The sequence below is a fragment of the Phaeodactylum tricornutum genome, chromosome 9, assembly GCF_000150955.2.
Source record: "Phaeodactylum tricornutum CCAP 1055/1 chromosome 9, whole genome shotgun sequence".
NCBI lineage: Eukaryota > Bacillariophyta > Bacillariophyceae > Surirellales > Neidiaceae > Phaeodactylum > Phaeodactylum tricornutum.
In genome coordinates, this window is record NC_011677.1 from 179,422 (window position 1) to 205,719 (window position 26,298).

The following is a 26,298-nucleotide window of genomic DNA, read 5'->3' on the forward strand; positions in this document are numbered from 1 at the left end:
GTCCGCAGCCGGGATATTACCAATTACAAACATACTACACCGTTCCGCAAACACGGGACTACACTTTCCTCTACACTCCCGACGTCCAATTCTTTTTCGACGACGACCAGGGACGTAGGCTCGGCTGTGTCACCACCGGGACCATGGCTTTGTACCAACGAGCCGATTCCAAAGCACAACAAGGATTAGTGGCCTTGGGAGTCTCGATTGTCGTATTTCTGCTCCTCTTTGGAGTACTCCTGTATTTTAGCTACCGGCGGAAGAAGCGAATACAATTTTTGGCGGAGCAAAAAACTTTGCAGCGCTACCAGTACTTTCGAACCCTGCCCAACGGGCAAGTCGTACCGATGCAAGGCGGCTTCTGCGCGGGTCCATCGAGTGGGCCGTCAGCGTCGGTATCCTTGCCCCCTCCCACACCCTTGTCCACTTTTCATTCGCATCCCAACGCCACGCTCTGTCGTGGAAATCCACTAACACCGGTTCCCAGTTCCGACGTCTCGGCGCACGGAATCTCCTCCCGCACAGCATTGGCGCTTGAGGCCTTGAATATTTCCAATCCGAGTTACAACGAGCCGCAAATCCCAACGCGGCCACTTTTATAATGCGACGAACAAAGATCTTGCGGAATGTGCACATAAGCTAGGTTTTGCGCCATTACTGTAAGTGTCCCGAATCTACTTGCTGAAGGCACACAAAACTCGTCCATTATTTCGAATGATTAATGTGTGCTCGTAACGCCACGCAAAGGTTGGCGGCTTGGATATATGCCTGTAGAGCCTTGACGGCCTCTGCTTGCACCAACTTGAGCTCACGAGGTGGAAACGCACCAAACAAAGCCAGCGGGTCAGTTTCCATTAACTGTTGTTCCTCGTCCCGAATGTCGTCCTCGTATTCCTCGGTCCATTCCTTTGCATCCGTTTTCCTTGTCGAAGGTGGTGTCTCTTCCCTTCCTGTTTTGCGCCTTCGAAGGCCCAACTCGTTTGGTTCGGACGTATCGGCTGTTTCTTGTTTCATAGTTTTTCTGTTTCCTTTTTCTTGCTCATGCTCTTGTACTTTGTCAATCAAAGTGAAGCAATCCAGCATTCTGAGGCGACGGCTGCTGGACGTCTCCGCCGATTCGGTCTCGCGTGATGGAGATGACTCCTCTTGCAGATTTGGCGCATCGGCTTCGCCTGACTTCTGGATTCGAAGCGCAACTCGCGAGCGCAATTCTTGGCGAAGATTGATTGCGCTGAAGCGGTCGGCATTGGAAATTGAACCGCTTTGTCCCCCACGGTTGTGACGGGCCTTATACAAGTTCCAAGTAGCCTGTTTCAGCGAGGCATTCCCAGCGTCGTGAGCGGCCTCGTACGCCTCCAGTAGAGATAGTACCTGAACCCGGGCACTCATTGACTGTGAAGAAGAAAGCGCTTTGGAACTTGAGTCTACAGAGACTATCAGAAGGTTGGACTTGTGTTTTCCTCTAGTCTAGCGGCCCCGTCGATGTATCACCATCTCGTATGTTTTCATTACAATTTCACAGAAGGGAACGTGGATAACACAAGTCGTTTCCGTTCGCGAACAATGTTAGTCCAGAATGTATGTCCGGAACGTATCTATGTAGAGTCGTAGAGACAGTCGCAGTTAACGGGCAAGTACCTGAAACTTTGAATTTGAAGCACGAGAAAGGCGTTACAGTTTTCAAAACCACGTGACGCAAATACTGACGTCAGCAGTCGTCATGCAACGTACGCACCTTTCAACATCACGGCCTTCGCACTGCGTTTGGAACACGGATAGGACCGCAGATGTTGCACAATCGATCTTGAGACCTTGCCAAAATCAGACTTCTCGACTGCGATAAGCCCAATTGGCGATCATTACAGCAATATAGAAATAGTGAGATGAAGAGTGTTTTTGTTCTCGTTGCATTGTGCGCATCAGTGGCTGCCTTTCAGCCGGCGACAAAGGCGTTCTCCAAGCCTGCTTTCGCTATGCGAATGAAAGATGCTGGCGCAGATGCTCCGTTGGACTGGACTCCGAGCACGGTGAACGCCGCCAAGGGTACTCCTGCCACTCCCACGGTATCGGGTTCAGTATGGAGACTCGAATGCGGATGCACCCCTAGAGTACGTGTCGCTAGCGCTATGCTTGCTTTGGTGTGAACCTGTGTCTGTCCGTCTTCCGAAAACTCTTTGGTTCTAACACGGATGACTGCTCCTCGTTTCCTTTCATCACAGCTGGACGCCAAGCAGGGGTATACCCGTCGCCGTCTAAAAAGGGAGATTGATTGACTTTCTTTCGCTGACGGTTTTCTAGCATTCGCGGGATATATCATTTTACAAAACTCTGTTATTTGGTCAGATTCTGTTAGTCTGTAATCTGCCGGGTTATCGGTGGCAACGTTAATGGATGCTTGTGGGATTCGAAAGTTTCTTGATTTCAGGAAGATAACAAATAAGCTATGAGCTATTCTTACAACGATTTTTTATGCTACGATGCCATGCATCCGTCGCTGGGTGTCTCGCAGGGTCACGTAGAAATACGGCCTAGCTAGAAAACGTTCGGCAAGCTTTTACCCCTGAACGGCGCAGAGGGATTTCGATGGTTGCTTCTCGGAATGGCTCCAAAGATAGTCGATACTGAAATCTACAAGAGCTCTCGGATCATTGTCCGTTCCCGGGCGTCCTGACATCGCATGTATACTGCTTGACTGTGAGAATGTTTTGGTCGTTGCTTTTGACCAGACTGTAACCTTCCGTATACAACTAGAGCGACTCTTTCGCCTACGTACAACGCGCGATCCAATTCGTAGACAGGATTGAAGATATCCGATTTTCGATTTCTGTTAGAATCCCTTGGAATTAGAAATCCGGCATTCTATGTGAATTTTTGCAGCATTCACCGTGTTTTGGTGAACAATGCTGACTGCCGAAACGGAAACGTCTCCCTACGTGATACGGTATTTGGGTACACGCTCGGATAAAGAATCATCTTCGCCATCTTGGAGCAAGACTGGACAACTCCGACAATAGGCAGTTCTACCTCGCCTTCTCGTTGCAGTGCACGACTGACCGTGTTCTCCTTTCGATCGCTCGTAACGGCGTTGTATTGTATCAAATTCGCTGCGATGGAATTAAGATTCGTTCAATTGGCTTTCCTCCTTGCGTTCTGCAGCTGGGAAGTCACCTTGGGCTTTCAGCACTCGCCGTCAGCGGCGTCGGTCCGATCGTTCGGAACCGCTCCGCTAATTAGCAGCTTCCCACGATCCGTCCGCTCCCGAATCCCAATGGTTGTGGGTGATCAGCCGCTCGATTGGACGCCGGATCAAGGTTTCCAGGGATCGCGTGTGCGTCGTTACTTCGCCCGTCCCAGTGACGGTTTGACATTCAAACAGCGCTTGACGAAAATGGGCTTGGCAGCGGCACTGTCGTACGGATGGGTTTCCAACATGAGTTATTCGGTCACGGTGTCATTGGCATGGTACATTTCGTGTAAACGGGTGCGTACAGGTTGAAGATGGATGGTTTACTGACTGTGAGCCAGTCTTTTATCTATTATTTCTCACGAGATGGCACTGATCTACTTTGTATAATAGACTGGACTGAGTCCCTTGGCACCGGGTGAATGGAAGGGTTTTCTCGCGGTGTACTCAGGTTTCTACATTTTCAACAACATCATTCGTCCCGCTAGGTTGGCAGTGAGCGTCGCTATTTCGCCCAAGTTCGACGACGTTGTTGCGAATATTCAAAAGCGTTTCAACGTGAACCGTGCCACGGCCATCACAATTACCGTGGTCATCGCGAACGTGTTTGGGACTATATTTTTCATGAGTATGGGTATCTTGCTAGCGTCAACATTGGCGGGAGTGCCCATCTTTGTTCCCAAATAACAACGGGCGAGAACGGGATTGTCAGTGCATTTATTGACAGAGATTGCTGCACGTATTTTGAGTAAATTCATAGAGCTATGACAATGATACCAGTATCGTCTGTCGTTTTGTTTAGCTTGTCTATATTGTGACTCTCGGTCCTCTCTTACTACCGGAAAAAGTCGTCGTTGTCCAAACTACCTTGAGAGCAGAGGAAAGCAAAGACCTGGGATGTGGTTTGGTAGCAGGCAGTCTTACAATTGTTCCGTAGAAGTCTCATCTCACGCAACGTAAACATATTGCCGTGCAGCAGGATCAATTTTGACGCGACCGGCCTGGCCTGTTGCACTACACAGGGTTCAATCGTAACATTCAACTCGACGGCTTTTGCGTATGTATGACTAATGCGACGTTGCAGCATGGAGTTTTTTTTTCTAGTGCAGAACTAACATGTAAAGTCTGACGAAACACTTAGCACAGTAAAATTGGAAACTGGGTGTAGACATCGCGTCCTGCTGTCTCCCGTCATCCTCCAATGTAACCCCACTTACGAAAAAGACAGGTTTGACCTTGAGGGGCATTCCTTCGTTTCGCTTCACGACACATCCCGGATTTCGGCAGACACATCGTGCCGGAACGCGACCCGACGCCGCAGATCGCAACAGAGGACTTTCGGTTCTTTGGCTGGGAACTCCCCGGGCGATCCAAACTCGCAGCATCTCGCACTACTGCGCATTGCAATACGACACAAGTGTTTCCCACTCCGAGGAAACTACGGTAATAAAATTATACAGGAGACGCTTTAGGATTTTTTGGGATCGAAGCGCTCTAATTTTTGTTGTTGTTTCGTTGGCGTGCTTCGTATTGTGATTGACTGTGTGTGATCCAGCATCAGCACTATAAACAGCATCATGACGGAGGCGCAGCAAGGCGTTTTGGAACCCACACCGATACAAACTGCAATTACCGCACCGTCGACCGAAATCTTGCAGCTATGGGTGGAAGTAGGCAATGGTTTGGAAAAGTCACAGACTGGTAAGTTTCTTTCTTTTCGCTTTTCGGGAACAGCAATTGGGCTATAAGGATGAGTCTTTCGGGAGTCATTCTTGACATCGAACGGGATCGTGCAGCTACTCTATCTTTGTGCTTTAAAAGGTCTTTTTCGCTGTTTCTGACCTTCGTGCGCTTTTCTCGCTGCGCCAACAGTGATCTGGAAGAGGGCAGTAGAAAGTCTAGACGCTGCCAACACATTCTTCGCAATCTCCGCGGATGCTCGCACTTTCGTGGAACGTTACATATCGCAGATGATCAATATTCTCGTCGACCAAGTACCTTCAAAAATCGGTCAGCTGGAACGAAACTGTGTGACGGATAGCCTTTTGCTTGCGACAAAGATAGTGGCCCAGGATTTGCAAATCCAAGCGGAACGTGGGGGAGAATGCGTCTTCCTGTCGACTCTCTCGCTCTGTTTTAATAGGACAAAGGCCTTTTACAGAGGAGCCAAGGCATCTTGGAATATGAATCAATTGCAGGGCTTACCTGATGTCCGAATGCGAGTTGTAGAACGTTTTCGCATGAGTGCTGGGTTCGCGGCCCTCGAGCGTTACTTGCTGTCGCATATTGGATTGCCTACTTTTCCGAAATTGGATATTTTGCACCATGTGTTGCAAGCTATTGGCGACGCGGCGCTGGAACGGACAGCCGAAGCAACTGCGGTGGAAGAAGATGCCATTCTTGTCGGAAATGCCGTCATGCAGTATGTTGGAACACTCAGCGATGACGATCTCAAGAAGATGCCAAGCGACCAGCTCACTTTGATCCAGCGGGATTTACAACACATATTTGATATTCTCATTTCGACACGAAGGAGCAGTACCTATGAATTTTATCAGTTCTGGAGATCGCTCGTTTTAAAACTGATTTCGTCGCAAAGTCTTCCACTGAGACTGTTTGGCTGGGAACAAGTCGGCGATCTCATTGATGCCTGTGCAGATCATCGACCACCGCCCCGAATGTTTGTTGTCAGCGGAGCTGGCTGTCCTTTTGTGAATGGAGAGTATCATTTCTCGGCGGGGACTACACCAGATGGTTACGCCAAGCCTGGCGGTGAGATCTTCTTCACGCATGTGGTTCCGGACAAGCCCGAGTTTGCTGATCAAGTGGGCAAGAAACTCACTCTGTTTCGTTGTACGATGCGGTCGCAGCAAAAATGGTGGTTTCTGTCAGACGCAGACGAAGAACAACCGGGCACTGATCGCGATGTCGACTACTATCAACACAAATCGGAGGAGCACGAGGAGGCCTACCCTGCGCCCGAAGGTTGGATAACTTGTCGAACTGCTGGTGTGGACCCGCCGCCGACTTTAAAATCGCAGGGGGTTCTAGTACCGGATGGTCAGGAATTCAATACTTTAGAACATCAATTGGCAAAATGGGCGATTGAAAACGAAATTGTCGAGCAGGTTTTGGGGGATACTACGATTCACCGCGAGGTGGTTGCGAGATCTACCGTTTTGATTACCTTTTTGGCCTCTATGTGTAGGCGAGGTCAACCTAGCAGTCTGATTGGAGACGGAGCAGAACCGAACAAATATTGTTTGCAGGCCTCGCATCTGGTCTTTGCGTGGAAAACTTGTACGCGAAAAGCTGACGCTGCTGTGTCCACACAAGTTTATAAACTTTTGGTCTCCATCCTTCCACTGTGTCCGACACATTTGGCTATCCCGCTTCTGGAGGCCGTTCGGGCTTCTTTAGGGCAAACGAACGAAAAGCGTCATCTTTTGCCGGAGGTGGGAGAGTTCTGTTCCGTATTGGCCACCGGAAGCGTGTCAGATACCAAGGTGAATGCAGGAAATATCCTACTTTCCGACGAAGTGCGCGAGGAAGTTTTGAATCTTCTCTGGTCAGTTTTGACCCATCCAGATGCGTCCTCTCTTAAATCCTATGACAGTATCAAGCAATATGTCACTCACGAATTGCGAGTAGAGCCAAAAGGAAGTGAGCATCGCGAATCTTTTCTTCGGTCTTGTATTATTGCCTTATCAGCGAATGCAGGTAGCCGGGGTGACTTGCCTGTGGACGAGGTTCAGGCTTTACGTATGGTCAAGCTGACTCACTTTGTTCTTGAGGCTTGTCCGAGGGGTCAAGCTGAATCAATTGCCATAGACAACTCTGCTGCTTTGCCCAGGTTGGTTTTTCACGAACTCACAGCGTACTTGGAGCGACGTAAAAAGGGGGGCACTGTGTCAGTATTTCGACGAGCTCCACAAGGAGCAATTCAATCTAGAACATCAGTAGTCGAGGCTGAATTGAGTCAGCATTGGTTGGCGCTGAACGATCGGCTTCGTATTCTACGGCATCTTTATGGACTTTCGGGTCCACTTCTTCCTGGAAACAGCGACCCGCTCTTGATAAACTCACAAATGATCGAAACATTGTGGCAACTTTGCGATTCTCCGAGTGATCGCGAGGCTGCAATGATTTTTATCGCCAGCGCTTCACATGGTGGAAGCATTAATCAAGAGAATTCAATTCAAGGTCCGCAGCTAGAGCCGGTTTTATCCCCTGCTTTTGCTCCAGATGTTTGCCAGTCTGTTTTCATAAATTTATTTTGCTCGCCTTCTTTCAGTTACGACCACCTCGGCGAGGGAGCCTACCGAAGCTTCAATTTTCTCTTCAATTCATTGCGACTTTCGCCCACGGCTACGGCCGAGGTGAAGCGTGTTGCTCTGGACGCTTTGTGGAGAGTTTGTCTTTCTGTAGAAAAGGATTGGGTTGCGTCGCAGGCTAGGAGGGATTTATTGCAGGTGTACGTGTCGGAGAGGGCAAAAACCGTTGTTTCTGTTGTCGAAAAGCGCAATAATCCGCTCGAGAAGTATGAAAGCTTTGGTGATCGTGTGTTTGAGGTACTAGCAAAGGTAAAGCGTGACATAGAAAACAAGGAGACATCATGTCGAAGGTCGGCTCAGCGCTCTCTTCGAATATTAAACGCTGCTATTGGACAAGTCGAGGATGATGGATATTCAATGGCTACGTCGACTCTTTTACGTCTTTCCATGCTTCTTGATAATACATCGTTGGACGAAGCAGTTGGTTGTCTTCCGCATGGAATGCGTGGTGAGGCCTGTTGTCGACGAATTGGTGTCGTAGTGAAAAGAACTCAAACGCAGGCTCAGCTCCTAGAACGAGGCCAACCGCTCAATGAATCTGAAGGAGATGGACCCAGACATGCGTCAGTTGTTAAATTCTCTCTAAATGTCCATCCTCTTGAGACCTTGGCCTCTGTGAAACAGCGAGTCTCTTTAAGTTGCCACTGCAGTTACAGTGCAGTGAAACCGATCCAGATAAACGGAAGAGGATGTGTTGCTAATCGCTCATCTCCTGAGTCTCCCCAAATGAGCTTAAATTCAATTCCCGAAGATTCAGTAATGGATGAGATAGGAATTGTCCACGGCTGCGAGATGATATTTGTCATCGCAGATCGGCCCACGCAATCAAACGGTTCCATTCCGCCTCAGAAAACTGCGCGGAGTGCTTCAATTCATGATTTGAGTCATGTCTTTTTCGATGGCAATAGCGACTTTTCTGGCAAATTGTTTAATGTGCTTCTCGACTTAATCGAGGCACTACCTTGGATTGAGCAAGACGAAATGACTGATGTTGATACGGTTCCTCACCAAGCTGATCCCAAAAAGCTTGCGTGGGATCTCCTCTTGGCTATGCCAACAAATGCAAGTATCGCGAGAAAAGTGCGCCTCGCCCATGGTCGCGAAATCCAGCTGCAATCAGGATCTGATGCAATGGAAGTTGAATCTCAGTCTGAGCCTTGGTCACAGCTATTGGACATGGGAAGGTTCAACCGATCCGTTTACGTATTGCTAACAATCGATGCGTTTCTTCAACCCGCGGCAAGCGCTCTTTCTACTTTGAACGTCGATATTCGCCGGGTTTTGAAGAATGTCATGCTTCAAGATTCCGACGCCTTTGGCAAAGCGTTCGTCGATTCAGGAGGGTTTGAAGCAGTGGTAGGGTTCTTCTCGTCACCGGAGACTGATGAAGCAACAAAACAAGGAGAAGCACGTCGAGGAAATGCTGTGGCATTGCGGATTCTTAAGGCGTGCGTTTTTGGACAAGAAAGAGACTCGATGCCTTCCGAAGAGCTTGATGAAATTGGCAGCGAATTGCTCAAATCTCTTACCACGGCAACGGGACTGATGCGCAGCTTAACAGCAATGGTAGTTGACGACCTCGGTATTTCCTCATCAACGATAACTGACGTTCTTCGGTTCCTTCGACTATTGTTCAAGTCTCCCGAAGCAGCAGAACGATTTATTAACCTGCCCAACAGGATCGCCGAACAATTTCTGATCGTACTATTGTGGTGGGATGGAGAATCGGAGAGTTCACAAGCGAGCTCGACTGTACCAATTTCGATGCAAGTTCGCAAGAGCGTTCACGATTTGATCTTAGAGACCCCTGTTATATGTGATTGTGCGTTTCCCTGGTTAATCCAAGCCGTTGATCGAGTTGAAGTAACATGGGAAAATGCGACGGAGCACTTTGATGTCCTTGAGCGCCTTGTCGGCGACCAAAGTATTGCTCGCTCTAGGCCCCCTTCCGAAGTCGAGCTTCAATCGCTCGCTACAATTGTTTGCAAGAAGCTCACACAGTGTCCCCGGCCAATGAGTGAAAGCGAATCTGTTAGTATTTCGACGAGTGTTCTTTGTGGTTGCCTTAAGTTGCTACGAGCTTTAATAGAGAGTGACGGAACAGACCTTTTTCATTCTGCGACCGACACGTTGCTGACTGAGCTCAAAGTTGCTCGTTGGTCAGATCATGTGCTTGCTTCAAGCCAAATGGGTAGGACTCGAATTTCGTCTAAACAGACAGTGCTGATCGACTTGATGGGAGCGGTGTTCGATGGCTTATTGTCTCCTTTGGAGTGCTCCACTGTTTCGGTCTGTTGTGATAGGGATTCTCGTCGGCGAGGATTTGATGTCGTAGGCACAGCGGCAAGATCTGCTGGGAATGGCGGTTACACCGCTCTTGTTGCGAAAATCAACTCTCTGGTAGGCTCCGCTGCTCCGAATCTTCGCCACCGGTGGGGGCAATTTGGGCTGAATGCAGATGCTCATTCGCGTTCAACGAGGGGAGTGGCTTCCAAATATTCCGGGTTGCGAAATCAGGGATGTACTTGTTACATGAACTCTGTACTTCAGCAGTTATTTATGATGCCAGAGCTACGGGATTCAATGTGTTCAGCCCCTTTACCGAGGTCTCTCCGCTCTTCAGGGGGCTCTACGGTTTTAGTCGGAAATGACCTTGTCGGGAAAAAGATTTCGCTGCAATGGGACACAGGTATTTCATACGATGCTTTTGTTGAAGGCTTTAATGACGTCACTGGTATGCACATTATCCGATATTGCCCGATACAGATTGCCACGGTTGGTGGTTCCACAATACATCAGATTCAACCGGAGGACATTGACAGCCTGCCTCCAGTCCTACCGGAAGAGTTCATTCTTACCGAAGGACGCTCCGGTATGGAAACCGGCGTCTATGACGTTGTATCAGATGTATCTGAAAATTTAGACGGCAATGAAATGTCCTCGAAAGCAATCAACACGATCCAAGAAACGGAGGACGAGAAGACATCACGACACCTGTTGGAAGAGTTCCAACGAACATTCATTCACTTACAAGAGGGATCGAAAGGTCGCTGTTTCGATCCACGCACTCTCGTGGAGGCTTGCGCCTGTCTAAAGCTGGAGTTCGACGTTTGGCAGCAGAATGACGCTTCTGAATTTGCCACTAAGCTTCTTGACAGATTGGAGATCGCATTGAGACGTTGGGCCCCTGAGCACTTTAGATATATGGATCATACCTTTGGTTTGAAGCAAACGAAGCAAAAGATATGCAAGCAGTGCGGTATGAAATCGAATCGTGAAGAGAAACTACTAAATATTGATTGCCAAATTCGAGGGAAATCTGACATTCACGAAGCGTTGGCTGCGATGACCGATACGGAGCTAATGGAAGGGAGTAACAAAGTTTTTTGCGACAACTGCAAAGTAAACACCGATACTGTTTTAAGGACAGCGATCTCAACGCTTCCCAATATGCTTATTTTATCACTGAAGCGGTTCGATCTGGACTACAACACTTTCGAGACTGTGAAACTAAACAGTCGATGCGCCTTTGGACAAACTCTTAATATGAAACCGTACATGTTGGAAGGACTAGAGGAAGCCGAGCAAGGCGCACAGGGACCTTCACCCATGGAAACGGAAGACGCCAATAATTCAGTTGACGTCAACATTTCCCCCGCTGGCAAAGATGAGGACTACGAGTATAAACTCGCTGGAGTACTTGTGCACGCCGGAGTTGCTCAAGGTGGTCACTACTACAGCTTTATCAAGGACCGCAACCCTGGCTCCGAAGAAAAGTGGTATCGCTTTGATGACGAAGATGTAACTCCTTTCGATCCAGCAGCTATTGAGACGGAATGCTTCGGGGGCAAAGTAAAGAAAGAGACGAAGTGGCCGAATGGGCAACTGCATACTATTGAACAAGAGCAGTTCGCGAACGCTCTCATGCTTTTTTACGAGAAAGTGAAATCTTCAGACTTGCCCCCACCATCTGATAACCCGATGCGACAGCGGGACATCAATACTTCAGTTTGCTCCACTGGCTTCGATGCGTTCGAGCCCGATGTTCGTAGAGCCAATGCAACTCATCGATGGCAATCTTTTCTTTTTGACGCCGAATTTCATGCCTTTTTAAAGGGAATTTTGGGAATTTGCCGAATTGGCAATCCTCCAGGCAATGGCGGGAGGGATGATTGGCAAAAACAATGCGTGCCTGCGTTACTTTCTTTTGTGTTTGACGTTCTTCTCTATTCGTCCGACCGGAGTGCGCTGAACGATTGGACTCAAATGCTGGAAGAGATACTTTTGAGCAACCAAGAAGTCTCCAAGTCCTTTGTTCATCATCTCGCTCAAAAATGTGACAATGTTAGCGACAATTGGGTTCGAACGTTTCTGCTTGAGTGCCCCGACCAGAGCTCACGCCAGGCTGCAGTGCGAATCTTTAGCGCTGCTTTTCAATCATGTGCACGACTTGAATCTGAGCTTAAAGCGCTGGCAGATTGGACCGCTGCTTGGAAACAACAAATGGAACAACTATCGGTGCAGCAACGAGAGGCTAATCGGCTTGTGGCTCTTCCCTGTGTACTAGAGAGAGAGTGGAAAGGCTTTGAGGATACAAACAAATTGGATGGCTCCGCTTCAAGCATGGGGAAAATAATATCTTTTCTGAATGTTTTGTTGGAGGCTTTGCCGAGGAGCTTTCGTTTCAATGCAGAGGTCTTTACGTTTGTGCGCAACTTGGCTACAATGCTTTTGGAAGGTGATGAGAATCCGTTTACTCTCGCTTTGATCGAAGCGTTGATTCCTGCGAGACTCGTCACTCTAGCCGTGCGGGATCGGGTAGCAAGTCCACTCTGCCTGGCTTTTCCAGGTCTTTCGGTACCAGTGGAAGTTGCCCGCAGCCAGCTTCGGGCGGAGTCGAACGCGTCCTCGCACATGATGTCGATGAATACCAATCATTCTTTGAACGGGCCAGACATGAACAGTATTAGAGGCCCGACGCATTCGGATTTGATGGCACTTTTTGAAGCACTAGTGTGCATTTTGGGTTTACCAGGGGCAGTTCACGTTCCAATTGTGCGTGATTTGGAAGATTTAGGAAGAGGCAGACACAAATTTGCACTCAATGAGACCACCGTGAAAGCGCTCACCGCAGTCTTTCAGGAATGTTGTTCACCGGGCGCTCCAGGCATGGGCCAGCGTGAAATCGAAATCTATCTAAGCAGATGCGATGTCGACGCGGCAAACGTGTCAAAACAAAAGATAAACGATATCATGTCCAAGTACCCCATTGCTAAATGCGACCACGATCTTCCTGGCAGCAATTTTTTAAGCCTCGAAGGTTTCCTTGCTTATTACGAGGACACTGTTCAAACGAATGACGTACGCGTTCGGGCCGACTTGCACACATTTGGATTTCGGCCTGATCTTACGAGACGATCGAGGCTTTCCCGGCTTGTCCCTGTACGGAATCAAGAGAAGGATAGAAAACCGCCAGAGAGTGTTGCGATTGATGTAGCAGAGACGTTCAGAGATGGATTTGCTGATCTAGGCCGCTACGGAAACCTGGGTTTGAGTAGTAGTCCAGCTCTATTTGTGCTCGCCGACAGTGTTAGCGAAGCACTTTCCCAGTACCTCATCGCTGCAGCTACTTACCGTCGCGACACCAATAGCCTCACGCTGGCGACGCTTCAGGAAATCCATAGAACGCCAAATGATTGGAACGGATCGGAATCCATCGGCGCTTCGCTGAATATTTTGATGGTTATTGCAGCTACACCGGATGATGATCAAGATGAGAGAATATCCAGAATCATGTCCAGCCAAGGTAAAGCTGCCCGCAACGTAGAATATGGAGCGGGTATTTTGCAGGTTCTTCGAGCTTTCTTTCGTACACGTCAAGCGCAGCAGTTCAGCAACGAAATGCGATGGGGCTATGAGCGGTACGTCGGTTTATTGAAGGAACTCCGTCGTGTTTATCCCGTCTTTGTTTGGATGAACAACCATCGAGACCAGTGGAGTTTTGTAGAACGTGAAGTGTTGGATTCAGCTTCTCGACTCCAAGGAAAATTTCGAACCGAGTACGTCCACCGTGTACCCGACCACGCAATTCAATCTGATCACAATTCACACGCTGATTCCGATATGGCAAACATAAACGATTCGGACGATGACTCTCAGCTTTCGCCGGCCGATCATTACAACGGGCGCGAAATTAGCATCCCCAATTCCGAAGCCAACGATGGTCCATATCAGATTGTCGTGGAAGGCGCAGGAAATTCTTCCGTAAATGGTGTGTACCACCAGTGCGGCTATTTCGAAGGTGGGTGCCGCTACGCCATGTCGGGAAATTGGCGCAACGAACGGTATCGCTTCTTCATCTTTCAGTGCAACGTTAGCAATAATACCAAGCATTGGTACATCTCCATAGTTCCCTACGACAGCCAGCCCGGTACATCAGCAGACATTGACTTTTACACTGCCCCGGCGACATCTGATTTCTTGCGCGTGCCGCCCCACACTGGTTGGGTCAAGTCACAAGAAGGCACCGACCCATTACCACGCTTGACTTACAAACGGTTATCTTCTGAAGGCGGTACGCCTGAGCGTGTGTTGAATGGATCTGTTTTGGAAGAGAGCGACAAAAGTGATTCTCCGTACATCTGAAAAAAGCAGAAACGCTCACCAAACTCTGGCTAAAAATTTAATATTAATACGTCATGTAGAGCCGTATGATTTTATCCTCTTGCTGCTATGCAGGCGTGTGTGTGTGTCTTTGGATGACAATAAATAACTCAAGTCAACTAGACTTAACCTTGAAAGACTTTTTGGTAGTGTCTGCCTGGATTCTTTTATCCTGCAGGTGTTTAAGTGCGTTTTCGACAAAGTCGAGGTATACCTACAGAGGAAAACAGAACGTGAGGACCCTTGAACGGGGAAAAACTGTAAATCAAACATAAAACCGAGACAATACCTTTTGATCGAACGAGCCCCGAAAAAAATTACAACTCAAGTTAACCTCGAGCAGGCAAATTGGTACCTCGGGATCAGCCGAAAAGACGACATCCCAGCCAGCCATGGGTACCCGTGGGCACATGTCGAAATGGGATTGCTCAACCAACTGGAGCATTTGGGCAATATCAGGAACTTGGTTGCCCGTCACGGGAATGTCACCATCCGGGTGAAGGCTGTAATCATGGTGTGATCGCCAAGGACAACGTCCCGGTAGGGCTTCGTGCAAACCGAGTCGGTACCAGTGCGCGTTGGTCGTCCCTCCCTTTATGGTTCCAGTTTTGACATCGACGTCAAACAAGATGGAATCGTGATCGGTGGCGGCACCAGCTCGGCCTGCACGGAATACGCAGGAAAGAGCTTTCACGTCAGCGCGCTGCAAACGCAAGAATAAACAAAATTGAGAACGCGTGAAAGTGAAAATATCGGGCGAGCTCAGCGCCATCGAAATTTGTTCATTCCAAAATCCCGACGTACGTTAGGTGCTTCGGATACATTATACGCTGCACTGCAAGTGATGACACGAAAAGTGGACAACGGCGCCTTGGCGGGAAGCATCGACTGCACCCAGTCGGAATTTTGGATGCGCTCCTGAATAATCCAGTCCCCACCGTCGACGGCATTTCTATAGAAATGAATGCCGAGCCCGCCTTCTTCGTTGCGATGCTTGACGACAATACCGGGTGTGGTTAGGTAGGGTGAAATAGGAACACCCCGCTTTTTACCATTTTCTAGAAAGGTCCATTTGTTTTCCATTTCGTAATCGACCGGCATATCGTTGAGAACGGAATGGAGACCAACAATGTTGCAATTCAAGCGCCAGTAGGAGAACCAATCATTCGGGGCCAACAAGCGGGTGGCGTATTCCTCTGAAATGCTAGTCTTCCCACGAGTTTTTATCCACTGATGCACAGCGGCAACCAGACTGACCGTAGGATAAGCCGAGAACAAGAAACCCAGGGCTGTAAGACGGGTCGAGGCCATGAGTGACAAGGGGATGCCCGTGCCTGGAATGGCCACGTTGCGTAGATTGTCGATCAAATCATCCCGATACGAGCCTTTTCGATAGTGCGGTTTGTGATAGAGGTAAAAGTTGGACGCGAGGCTGTAAAGATGTACTCGAGCATGCTGCTTAAAGAGCTTTTGCGTCGGCGAGTCCGTCGGTGTTTCGCGCAGGGGCGCAAAGGTGCACTGCTCGGGCGTTTGGTAAGGAGAATTTCGGCCCTGTCCAATCCAGTAATGCACAAAGCCGCGATAGAAGGTCGCGGTATGCCTGCACAGCTTGAATGGTAAGGACAGGATCTGCCCCATGATGCTTGTGTCAGTAAAGGCAACGACGAAGGAGATGATGGGCCTCCTCGTTCACGCTTGCGGGCTTTACAGTAGACTTCGCTGGTGAAAGTGGCATGGAACCTTTTACCATGAGTTTGACAGTCGTGATATCGATGGGATTGTTGACGAGGTCAGCGTTGTTCCCCTTTAGTCGTTGGTACTGTTTTCCTGTAAGTTGACAGACAGACGAACTGGCACGATTACGATGTCGAAACTCCGGTGGCACTGTGGACGTTGTTTTTACATACGGAAAAAGGATCTTGTGTCTTCATTCGTCTTATGTATATCTCAAGCACTCGGTTTTCTTGAGCTGTCTATATGTGGAGACGTTGACTATTCGAACGGCCAGAAACAAAATATCATAGCAGTCGTTTGGATATGGGGTGTGATTTGCTAAATAGCAAAGGCTAAAAGGTCGAACCAGTTGTTTCCTCATTTCCGTAAGTAAAAAATGACCGGGCACATAAAGAAGGCGTGTCAATGCAATTTTGGATGGCTTTGGTTGGCTTTCTACTGTCTGCATGATTTTTGGAAAACCGTTAGCCTAGGTACGTTTTTCGCATTCTCCCAAAGGCGAGATTACGTCTCCTCGGCTTTTGGCCATACACGCCCCACAACGGAAATATCACTGAATGATGCACACTCGAGATTCCAGAGGGGTGAGATATCTGTAGTTTGGACCGATGAGGGATGCCCAAAACATCCGCCGTTGGGACTTTTTATCACATAAGACAAGATCCCCGTTGCGGGGAGCTGGACCAGTACCTACCGTCACCATTGTTCCTAATCGAGAGTCGACGACCATGAACTTTTTGAAACGTAGCCCCGCCGCAACGAGCGACGGCGATAGGGTAAAGGCGGCCTCTCCACGGATGGTGAGCCCGGTCGGCGTAGCGGAGATGGACGATGCGGACGAAATGTACCACCAATTGTTTGCCTTGGACGTGGAGCACATTGAAAAACAGACGGAACCGCTCAACGACACCGCGGCCCGTCCGGCTCTGATGCGCATCGTCAAGGAATTGATCCAGGAACGGAAAAACCTCCGACAAAATCTTGCAGAATCTGCCGAAAAATTGGCGGATGCGAAAGCTGATCTGGACCGCGTAGACCGGGAAGATCGCGAACGCACTGCTACGTTCGTTCGATATCTGGAAAAGGTAACGACGCCCGAGACGGCGAGTGCGGGTGAGACTTCGGTTCATTCGGAGGATACGGTTGCCTTGGGGCCTGGGCAGATCCCGTCGAGTGAACAAGCGACGGAACTCGTGGTGCAATCACTCCTGGCAAAGATAAATGGGCTGTTGAACACGGTCGAAACGTTGACGCACGAGAACGCGGGCTTGTACGAAAGGGTACAGGATCTGTCATCGGAGAATGAAGCTCACGAGACAAAGATTGTCGTGTTGGAATCTCAGTTCAAGACAATCAACAAAACACGACAAAAGGTAGTTTCGCGCCTCATGAATCGGGCCAGTCTCAGCATTGCCAACAACACAAATGTCGGCGGCCGTTGTGGGAACGAGGGCAACCGAAAAAACAATGATTCGGAGGAAACCAAAAGCGTAACGGAAGAAGAATCCAAGTAGGAAGAAGGAAGCAGGACGCTTGTTCTGTTGCGTGTTACATACACCACCCTCGATGCCACTACAGGCACATTTGTGATAATTTCCGTCGGCAGACGAACTTTTTGGCAGTTCTATAGAGCAAACACCCTGCACTGCTACTCTATTTTTGACAGTGAGTGATCCAGAAAACCCATGATTCATATTGGCCAACCTTGGTTGTGTTGTGTATCCTCTTTGTACTACTAGTAGTTAGCGAGTAGTCAGTCGGTTGGTAGCCCATCCATGGATGTGACTTTTTGACCAATACGCGGTAGTTACGCTCGAAGGAGTGTGACGGAATGAATGATTTGGGAGGCATGGCTGTCGCTGTGAAGTATCGTGGGGTTAGGGTTCGAGAGCGGGGTCGCATCGGCGAGGACGGTTTCGCGAGGACGGTTTCGGGCGGTTTCCAAGTCGTGTAAGTCTTGGCGTGCCCGAGAGAGGGCAGTCCCGTACCGAAAAAAGAGGACTGGTAGTATACTTGCCCGACGCTCCGTACCCTCGCCGACGTATCCTTTTGGCGGCACTCGATAATTACACACATGGTACGCCGACGCTCGCTGCCGTGGCAAGGATACCAAACCAAACGCGCGCCGTCACTGGTGCACCGAAGAATCCCGCGAGAAACGCCTTGCCGTTGCTGCGCGCGGTGGCCGGATTTTTACTAGAAACTCTAGACAAGTCAGGCCAGGCCAGTGCGGAACGCGTGTGGGGGGTGTCAGGGGGGGGTTGGACTTGGACTTACATTCGGGGGGAGGCAGCTCGACCACTTTCCCTCCCTTTCTTTTCTACACACCACACTCGTCGTGCGCACCACTACTACCGGTATCGTCTCGGTCCGCAGTCGTTGTTGTCGTTGTCCGCACCCATCGTCAATCTAGCGACTCCCTTGGTTGTCGCGTTACCTCGCCTCTCTCTTGTTGCCGTTACACAGGTACACAAAATATTATTGTCTCGTCATGTCGTCAGGAAACTCGTTCGTTCGCCAGGCGATTTCGCGGTTTGACGAAACGAAACTGGAAGAATCGCCCAAGTCCTTCACTCCGTTCCCGCGAACCGTCGCACAGGCCTCACCGAGAACCGTCGCACAGGCTTCGCCGCGACCCGTCGCACAGCCTTGGCCGAAACCCGTGGCGGAACCCTGGCCCAAATCCGTGGCGTCGTCGCCTCCGGTAGCGTCTCCCCCGTTGGCGACGCCTCCGTCGTCATCGTCCTCCAAGAACGTCGTCAAGACGGTTCCCAAGTCCTTCCCCAAGGACCCCACCGAAATCACCCGCAATATGAACGACGCGCAGGCCCGTACGCTCTTGCGAGATATGGTGCGTGATTTGTTGGGGGAAGTGGACATTCTGCGTCAACGTTTGGCCGAAACCGAAACCAAGTTGCGCGAATCGCGGGCCGAAGTCAAGCAACTCGATTTGAGTGCCGCCTTTAACGTACAGACTCTCAACCAGACTTCCTCAGGAACGAATTCCGCACCGCGCGTGGCGGATCCCCACGATGCGGCACGCACGGAAGCCTTGATTGAAGCCTTGCGCAACGCCACCAAGACCACCGATATACCCGAACTCTCGGCGCAGGACGTCTCCAGTGAGGAAGCCACCGAACTCGTCATACACTCGTTGCTGGAAAACGTCCGGAGAACCGCACAAGACAACGAATCCCTCACCAAGAAAAACGATGCACTGCAGGATAAGGTCTGGGATCTCACGGCGGAAAACGAAGTACACGAACTCAAAATTGCCGCTCTTGAAACACACTTCAAGACCATCAACAAGAGTCGCCAAGGTATCGTCACCAGACTCACCAACAAGTCCAAACAGGGATTGGCCAACGGATCACCCACGGCGGCGGGAACAAGTGCCGCCAAACGTTCCTAACGCGGTACGGACGGTACACACACAATCTTAGTCTGAAAAATTTGGAAAACACGTTTATGTAGCTGTCTATCTACCCACCCATGCAGTCTATTCATAAAAACGCGTACTTGGTCCTTTTAGGTGTGAAGTACACACAACTCTGTACATGTACGAAACAAAAATGGACGGATACAAATCAAACCCTTTACAACCGACCACCGGGCCGCAATCCACTCGTAGGGGCACGCGTCCTTATAGCCTTGCCACCAGCGTGTGCCACCGCAGGATTTGTGGTACAACCGACCGTGTCCACACAGTCCGATTCCTCATCTTCCCAATCGACGGTATCGTGTTCCACAATTCCCAGGGCTTGGCGCAACACGCTTTGCCGATCGGGCGTCATCGGCAAATTGTCCGGTTCACTCCGAACCGCTGGTTCCGTCTTTTCCCCCATCACTGTCGGAGAGGTAAACGTGTCGTCAGGACCCGTCAACGGTGCAGGAAGCCGTCCAAAATACGCTTGCCATTCCGTCGCAATCGATCGATGTTCGTCCCGCAGCCATAACACGTGCTCATCCAACAGCGTCTGGTCACCGGGCAACGTGGCGCCCAGGACCATGGCCAAAATCTGGTCCAGTAAAGACAACACCATCCCGTCTGGAGTTGATCCGGAGCCCTTGCTTTCCAAAAGTAACTCAGTGATGCCTTCTTCTTCGTCTTGCCATTCTTCTTCTTGTATCGTTTCTAATAGATTATCAACTTGTGCCATTTTCCCTTGTAGCGATTGGACCAATGCCGAGGCAAGTTTGAGCTCCGTGCTCGTGAAACCGTCCCGCAAGGCCTCTTCTTCCTCCTTGGCGGCTCGTACTCGCGCTTCTCGTTCCGCTCCTTCCGCATGCGCTCTTAGCAAGTGACGACGTTTGCGGGTAGCCAGTCGACGGCGAGATTTGGCGTCGCCAGTTTGGACCGGTAGCGCGAGAGGTGCCTCGTCTGCAGCCACCCTCGGAGGTTCCTGGCCGCTCGTGTCATCCCGCATGCTGCCTTTTGTGCTGTCATCACTACCTTCCTTTTCGCCAGTATGATCACTATCCGATTCGTTCAGAGACTCGTCGTCATTGTCCTCATGCTCCGACAGTAAAGTGTATTCCTCGTCTTCGGCAAAGTCATCCTCGTCCCATCGTAGACCAAACAAATCGCAATCTTCCAATTTCGAGTCGGACGGAAAACCAAAGGCCGAGGACGACCAATCGAGCGCACTGAAACCATCTAACTGTGTATCATGATCCAGGCGCTGTGCTTCAAGCTTCGTCTGGACCTGCACTTCTCTCGCTCCTTCCAATTCGCGCAATTGTGACTGTGCCAAATCAATGCGATGTTCCAAAGTTTCTCGGACGGAATACAATTTATCGAGTTGGCTTTGACGCCGGTCCGTTTTCCACAAGAGCAACTCCTCGGTTTGTTGACGCGCCACCCGGGCGTGTTCCTCGTCCCTAGCCAAGCGGACGAGCTCTTCTCGCATCGCGTGTTTCCAAAGGAGCCCTCGATTGCAGCTGGTCACGTGCCGAAGCAATCGATCCACGACGCTAACGCGATGTGGCTGTAAAAGCCGCTTCCATATACGCGCCGTACTGTACACACGTACATCGGGATCATCGGTAGGGCGGTTGTCGTCCGTACTAGAAAGGGTTTCTCGTTCGCAGAGGTATTCGGGATAGTCGATAATTGCGTATCGATATCGATTCGAGACTAGGTTTGCAGAATCTGTTGACGATCGGTCGACTTCTTGGTTCTTGTCAATGGTGGTTCCGTGAACGGCGACGCGTGTTTCCAGCAATTCCGCGACTCGATCATCAAAATCACTCGCTAACGCATCGGCATTGTCTCCTTCTTGTGCGCCATCAACATCCTCCAAGCCCCAAAGGGCAGCCCTCACTTGCAAACGAACTTGCCGTGCTTCCAATTCACTACATGGTCGGTATCCAACAAGACGCTCCAAATCAATGCGGACGACGGGAAGATGCGGAGGAGGTGACAAAGAAAGACTGTCGTCATCTTCGTCTTCTTGTGGATGTTTGTCGCGAACACTGCTGAGTTCTCCTTGTGGAATTGTTTCGCTGTTGTCACTCTCGTGACTTGGTAGGATAGGACCCGTCAAGACTTCATTCCAATTGTCGTTGTCGTCGTTACTAATCACGGAAGTAGGTGGAAGGATCCGACGCGATCGCAAGGACTCAGCAGCTTCCGGAGTCAGTTCCAGCGTGATGCCTCTTTCCGCCGCTTCCATGGTTGTCGCAATATGCTCGTGTAGATTTCCTTACCGAATACTGGATATTCGGTTCAAGATGAAGAGAATTACTTGCCGTCAATTCTTCTTTGACCATGTACTACACGTTACAGTGAATTGTTCCATTCCCATTGGGGAACTACTAGTTTCTGCCGATTGGCGGGCGTCGGTTGCTCACTGTCCACGCGCTTCTCTTGGTAGGTTTTACAATATGCATCAAAGCGCCCCAAGCTAGGCACAAAACATAAAGCTTGTTTTCAATTCCAAATTCCTCGTCTGAATCCCTGACTGTGAACGACATGAACGAGAACTGACTTCGAGACCAGGAGGCGAAATCACATGAAACGCTTCGCCAATGGATTCAAAGACTTTCGTTAAATAATAATATTCTGGATGCACTCAACCGTCATCAGGCAATAAGCGGAAATGTCAATTTAATAATCAAGAATAAGAGTGGAGCATACTATCCGATTCGCTTTTATAAAGTGTTTATGTAGATAATTACAAATATTTAGGTTATCAAAGCCATTGGAACGGTATTGACCTGTCCCCTGAAACCTTTTTCAACGTGCATACATAGAAATAGTTCTAGCAAAATATCCTAAATATGGATCTGTACCTCTCTTGCTAGGCCTTGCCGACGGCTTATCCCAATGTTTGCGTGTGTGAGACTCTCCTACTACGACAAACGAATAAGCGCTTCTAGAGAGATAACTACAGCGCACGATTTTCTGTATATGCTTCCATCCGTTGCAACTGATGAGTCGCGCAAACGCAAGTCGTCTTCACAAAGAAGGCTCTTGAAACGAAGACAATTACAACGCACGGATCTCTATTCGGAACCGAACAAACTTCCAAGTGTAGGTGCTGCTTTACGGTAGTGCGGCAGTCAACACCTGTCCTTGTCGTAGTTGTACACGGACTCAGTCTCCCTTCTATTGAGGAACAAAGGAATTAGCGGCAGTAGCTTCCCTCCAGTAGTCGCCGCGATGGGTTGGTATCGAGTATTTTACGCTTGCCCAATTGGTTATGTCGACAGTACCGCAACCGAGTTACGGGCGATGGAGTCTGCGCAACAGGCCTTGTCCTGGGTAGACCAACACCGTTACGGTGATGCTTTGTCTGCCTTTGGCACCGCGCTTGCATTGTTTCAACACCGACCCAATCCACATCCAAAGGACGGCAACAGGAGCCACCTGCCAGTTGGTAACGAGTGTACAACTAGCACGGCAACACGATACCGGCGGCAGCTTCGTCATACAAATGTCGACCGTGAAAACATCGATTCGGCTTGGATCATTTCACTTTGCAACGCTGCGTCTTGTTTACGCAATATGGGAACCATTCATCAGATCGAAAATCAATACGAACAAGCTATGCAGTGCTGGAAGCAAGCAGAGCATTTTTATCGAGGTGCTCAAGAGCAACTGTCGGCGACGTCACCGTCCGACTCTACCTCGGCTCCCGGTACACCATGTCAGCGAGAGCATAATCCTAACTCGCGTTCTAGCTGCGAAGCATCACCCAAATCTGTACTCGAACGCGCGGCAACAGTGGTAGCAGCACAGCTATCGCAGCAATTATGCATCGATGCCAATCTAATCGAAGTTATCCAAAGTCAAGCCAATCTACATCGCTTCTATCAAAAGGATCTCGACTCCGCCATACACTGTCACGATATGGTGTTGCAGTTCCTGTCAGTGTTACAGGATTTGCAGCCATGGCAACCGAACTACTCGAGCAATAATTCCGCTTGTTCGGAAACGGCATCGGCAGCAGAAATAGGTGAAGGTGTCTGCATAATACCAATTTCTAGGGCACAACATCTTCAATTCATGATGATTTCTTTGGAAGCCGTCGGAAGCATGTATAGGGCTACTCATGACGATGATAATGCGCTGGAAGCCCTTGAAGAGGCTTGGGAAATTGGACAGCAACAATTTGAAGAAAACTCAGAAAAATTCTACGCAGACATGCCCCGTCTCTCACGTGTTTTGCAACTGCTAGCGGAAATGTATCGCGGCCGGGGGGACCTTAACCGATCTGTACAAGCGTTGTACTATGCCTTGGATCTTCGACAAAGAAGCCACATGGGAGAAGAGAATGACAGTAAAGCTGTAGGTATCGGTAAGGAACTCGTAGAACAAGATGTACTGTGGTATGAATTGGATCAAGTTGGGCTGGCGTACGAGACGGCTGGAAATCTGGAAGCAGCTTTGGCTTGTTTCGAACGAGCTGTTCTCGCTAGGAGTCAAGTACTCGGCAATTGTCATGCGGGTGTGGCGCAGTCTTTACTCAACGTGGCCCGTATCCTCGAAAGCCAAGGCAATATCGAGGGAAGCTTGGACCTGTACAAGGCGGCGCAAATGATTTATGCCAATCAACTCACGTCCGAGTCCCTAGATATTGAACAGGGCGACGCCACTGCTATACTTCAACTTATTGTGCCGAATCTTATGGAACAAGGTCGTTTTGAAGAAGCCATCGCATTTCTCTATAAATGTTTGGAAGGCGATAACGACAAAAGTGTGTTAGTTGAAGACAAGTCGTGTGTCTTTTACGAGCTGGCCAAGGCGCATTTGAAACTGCAGGATTTTGTTTCTGCCACCGTGTGCTTAGTAGAAGCCTCCAAACAAGAAGGATCCGTCAGTGAAGAACGAGTCATGGCCCTGCTGCAACGTGTGGAATATTTGCAACGGCGAGGAGAAAATCATTACGATGATGATTCGTCGTATGATGATTCCTACACGAGTTCCGTGACTTCGCAGTACAGCTATACAAGAGAAGGGCTGCGTACACTCCCTACGAACAAATTGTCGTTGGAAGTCCTGCGAGAGCTTCTGGGCGACGATGAAGTTGAACAATTACAATCCCAGGTATTCTCTACTAAGGACATGAACGAAACGGGGGTTTCAATGATTCATGGAGTACGTAGTGAACATAAAAGTCAGTTGAACGCCGACAAACGTCGAGATTTGACCCCCTTCACGGTGGATATGTCGGTTTCCACGGGGTCACGTGACGATGCTTCGTGCTCAGCTGCTTGTCGAGACGTCAAAAACACCGTGTTGTGCGGTGGTATATCTAAGAGTTGCGGCTATGTTGCTCCCATTTCGAATATTTCATCGGCAGATGTATTGAGATATCCGTTTTCGAAGATCGACGATTGGGGCACAATCCACGTCGGAAGTCCGTCCGTTGCGGCAATGGTTGGGAGTCTACCAAAGGAAGAGACAATTTTACCGGAGGAAGTACGAGAAGCTTCGCTATTGAGAAATATTAAACTCGGCAACAAGCAAGAAAGACCCCTTGAGGGTGCAGTACTTACGATGGATCTGACTGTGCCAACCTCTACGGCGAACACTACGTCAAGTAGAGAGGACCGCAGGCCTCCTGATCATATGGACCCAGCTAGCATCCCATGTAAAAATTCGTGTCGAGGGATGCAAATCAGATCAGCTCTTCCATCAAAAGAGAGGGAGAAGACAGCCGTCCATGAACGTCAACAAAGGTTGCCAAAAATTCGCGGCAAATCGTTTCGCTGGAAACGCAAGGGCGTTCAATCTTCGCCTTCAGACGATGCTCTTGAGAATGGAGGTCTGGAATCCTCAACTGAAAAGCTAACCAGCCTTGTATTAGACGAACACTATCACACGTCCGTGGACCAGGAATATGTTGTCGGGCCTGTCCCCTATGTGAGTTTTTCCACGAGATCATGGGATGATATATCACAAATCACGACGGTGTTTGACAGACCCAAAACACCTCCCAACCAACGTCAGGAATGGCGGTGGGGCGATTCAGTCGAAGGCTTTGACAGATGGTTTCCGTCGAAGTACGTTTCTCAGGCAGTTGAAGTAGCAGAAGGGTTTCTCTCTGCGAAGGCCATTCATTCCAAAATGAGTTCATGCCCACTAGAAAACGAAGAGCCTCCGTCAGAAATCGATGAAGGCAGTCAAAGCAGTCTTGGTGGCTACAATGAGGAATCTCGAAACGATACGCAAATCCTGAAAACGCAGGAAGTGAAACCATCTCGTATGGCAGCAATATTGGAAGATAGAGGTGACAGGAAGGCGTTGCCGTCCGGCTCAAAAAGTATATCGCCCATTTGCATGCAAGCTGGTATAGATTTGGGAGAACAGCACCTGACAGTCCAGAATCTGGAAGGTAGAAAAGCACATCCAAAGCTTGCCGAGACTCTTTTTGAGCTTGCACTAGTTCAAATGTCGAAGGGTAAGACTAAGTCGGCTATTGAGTCGGCTACCGAGGCACTGCAAATTCAAAAAGCGACAGGGAACACGACGGGTACTGCCAAGTGCAACCAGCTTCTAGGTAAGATCTACATGGGGCTACACCAGTACAAGGCCGCCCTTTCATTCCATACCGAAGCACTTCGAGCCAAAACAAAGATATATGGATATTACAGCGAGGAGACTGCTAAGTCTCTGAACTGCATCGGAGTTGTACGATCGGCGCAAGACGAATTTAGTGTCGCTATGAAATGTCACAAGGAGGCGCTCCTGGTTCTTAAGAAGTGCCATAGGGAAGGACTGAAAGATCCGTCCGTTTCGCAGACCTTATGTCTGATTGGCTCTGTTTACTACCGTGAGCGAAATTCCTTCAGCGGTACCCAAGGGAAAAAGGATTACGCAACATTTATCGAGGCGGGCATGCTGGACGCTATCGGGCGAGCTCACGAAGATCTCGG

General features: G+C 49.5%; 6 protein-coding genes across 6 annotated transcripts; 4 read left to right on the plus strand and 2 right to left on the minus strand.

Annotated features, from left to right (window-relative positions):
* Nucleotides 1-4,545: 4,545 nt before the first annotated feature.
* PHATRDRAFT_46079 (predicted protein) lies at nucleotides 4,546-6,415 on the plus strand (the record flags this gene model as incomplete). The annotated part of the gene is made up of 3 exons (XM_002180351.1): nucleotides 4,546-4,885; nucleotides 5,057-6,169; nucleotides 6,393-6,415. The coding sequence occupies exons 1-3, from the start codon at nucleotides 4,762-4,764 to the stop codon at nucleotides 6,413-6,415; spliced, it is 1,260 nt and encodes a 419-aa protein (XP_002180387.1). The 5' UTR covers nucleotides 4,546-4,761.
* A 3,611-nt stretch (nucleotides 6,416-10,026) lies between these two features.
* Nucleotides 10,027-14,240, plus strand: PHATRDRAFT_46080 (predicted protein). The gene has a single exon (XM_002180352.1). It carries the CDS (start codon nucleotides 10,051-10,053, stop codon nucleotides 14,161-14,163), a length of 4,113 nt encoding a protein of 1,370 aa, XP_002180388.1. The 5' UTR covers nucleotides 10,027-10,050; the 3' UTR covers nucleotides 14,164-14,240.
* A 206-nt stretch (nucleotides 14,241-14,446) lies between these two features.
* PHATRDRAFT_35958 (predicted protein) lies at nucleotides 14,447-15,819 on the minus strand (the record flags this gene model as incomplete). Its single annotated transcript, XM_002180554.1, has 2 exons — nucleotides 14,447-14,884; nucleotides 14,986-15,819. 2 exons carry the CDS (start codon nucleotides 15,817-15,819, stop codon nucleotides 14,447-14,449), a joined length of 1,272 nt encoding a protein of 423 aa, XP_002180590.1.
* A 920-nt stretch (nucleotides 15,820-16,739) lies between these two features.
* Nucleotides 16,740-17,429, plus strand: PHATRDRAFT_35959 (predicted protein; the record flags this gene model as incomplete). The annotated part of the gene is made up of 1 exon (XM_002180353.1): nucleotides 16,740-17,429. The coding sequence occupies one exon, from the start codon at nucleotides 16,740-16,742 to the stop codon at nucleotides 17,427-17,429; it is 690 nt and encodes a 229-aa protein (XP_002180389.1).
* A 977-nt stretch (nucleotides 17,430-18,406) lies between these two features.
* On the plus strand, nucleotides 18,407-19,327 carry PHATRDRAFT_35960 (predicted protein; the record flags this gene model as incomplete). The annotated part of the gene is made up of 1 exon (XM_002180354.1): nucleotides 18,407-19,327. One exon carries the CDS (start codon nucleotides 18,407-18,409, stop codon nucleotides 19,325-19,327), a length of 921 nt encoding a protein of 306 aa, XP_002180390.1.
* A 184-nt stretch (nucleotides 19,328-19,511) lies between these two features.
* Nucleotides 19,512-21,590, minus strand: PHATRDRAFT_35961 (predicted protein; the record flags this gene model as incomplete). Its single annotated transcript, XM_002180555.1, has 1 exon — nucleotides 19,512-21,590. One exon carries the CDS (start codon nucleotides 21,588-21,590, stop codon nucleotides 19,512-19,514), a length of 2,079 nt encoding a protein of 692 aa, XP_002180591.1.
* Nucleotides 21,591-26,298: the final 4,708 nt, after the last annotated feature.

What these genes read in the sequence shown, in the direction of transcription:
- PHATRDRAFT_46080 (XM_002180352.1), top strand. Translation starts at nt 10,051, where the DNA reads ATGAACTCTGTACTTCAGCAGTTATTTATGATGCCAGAGCTACGGGAT.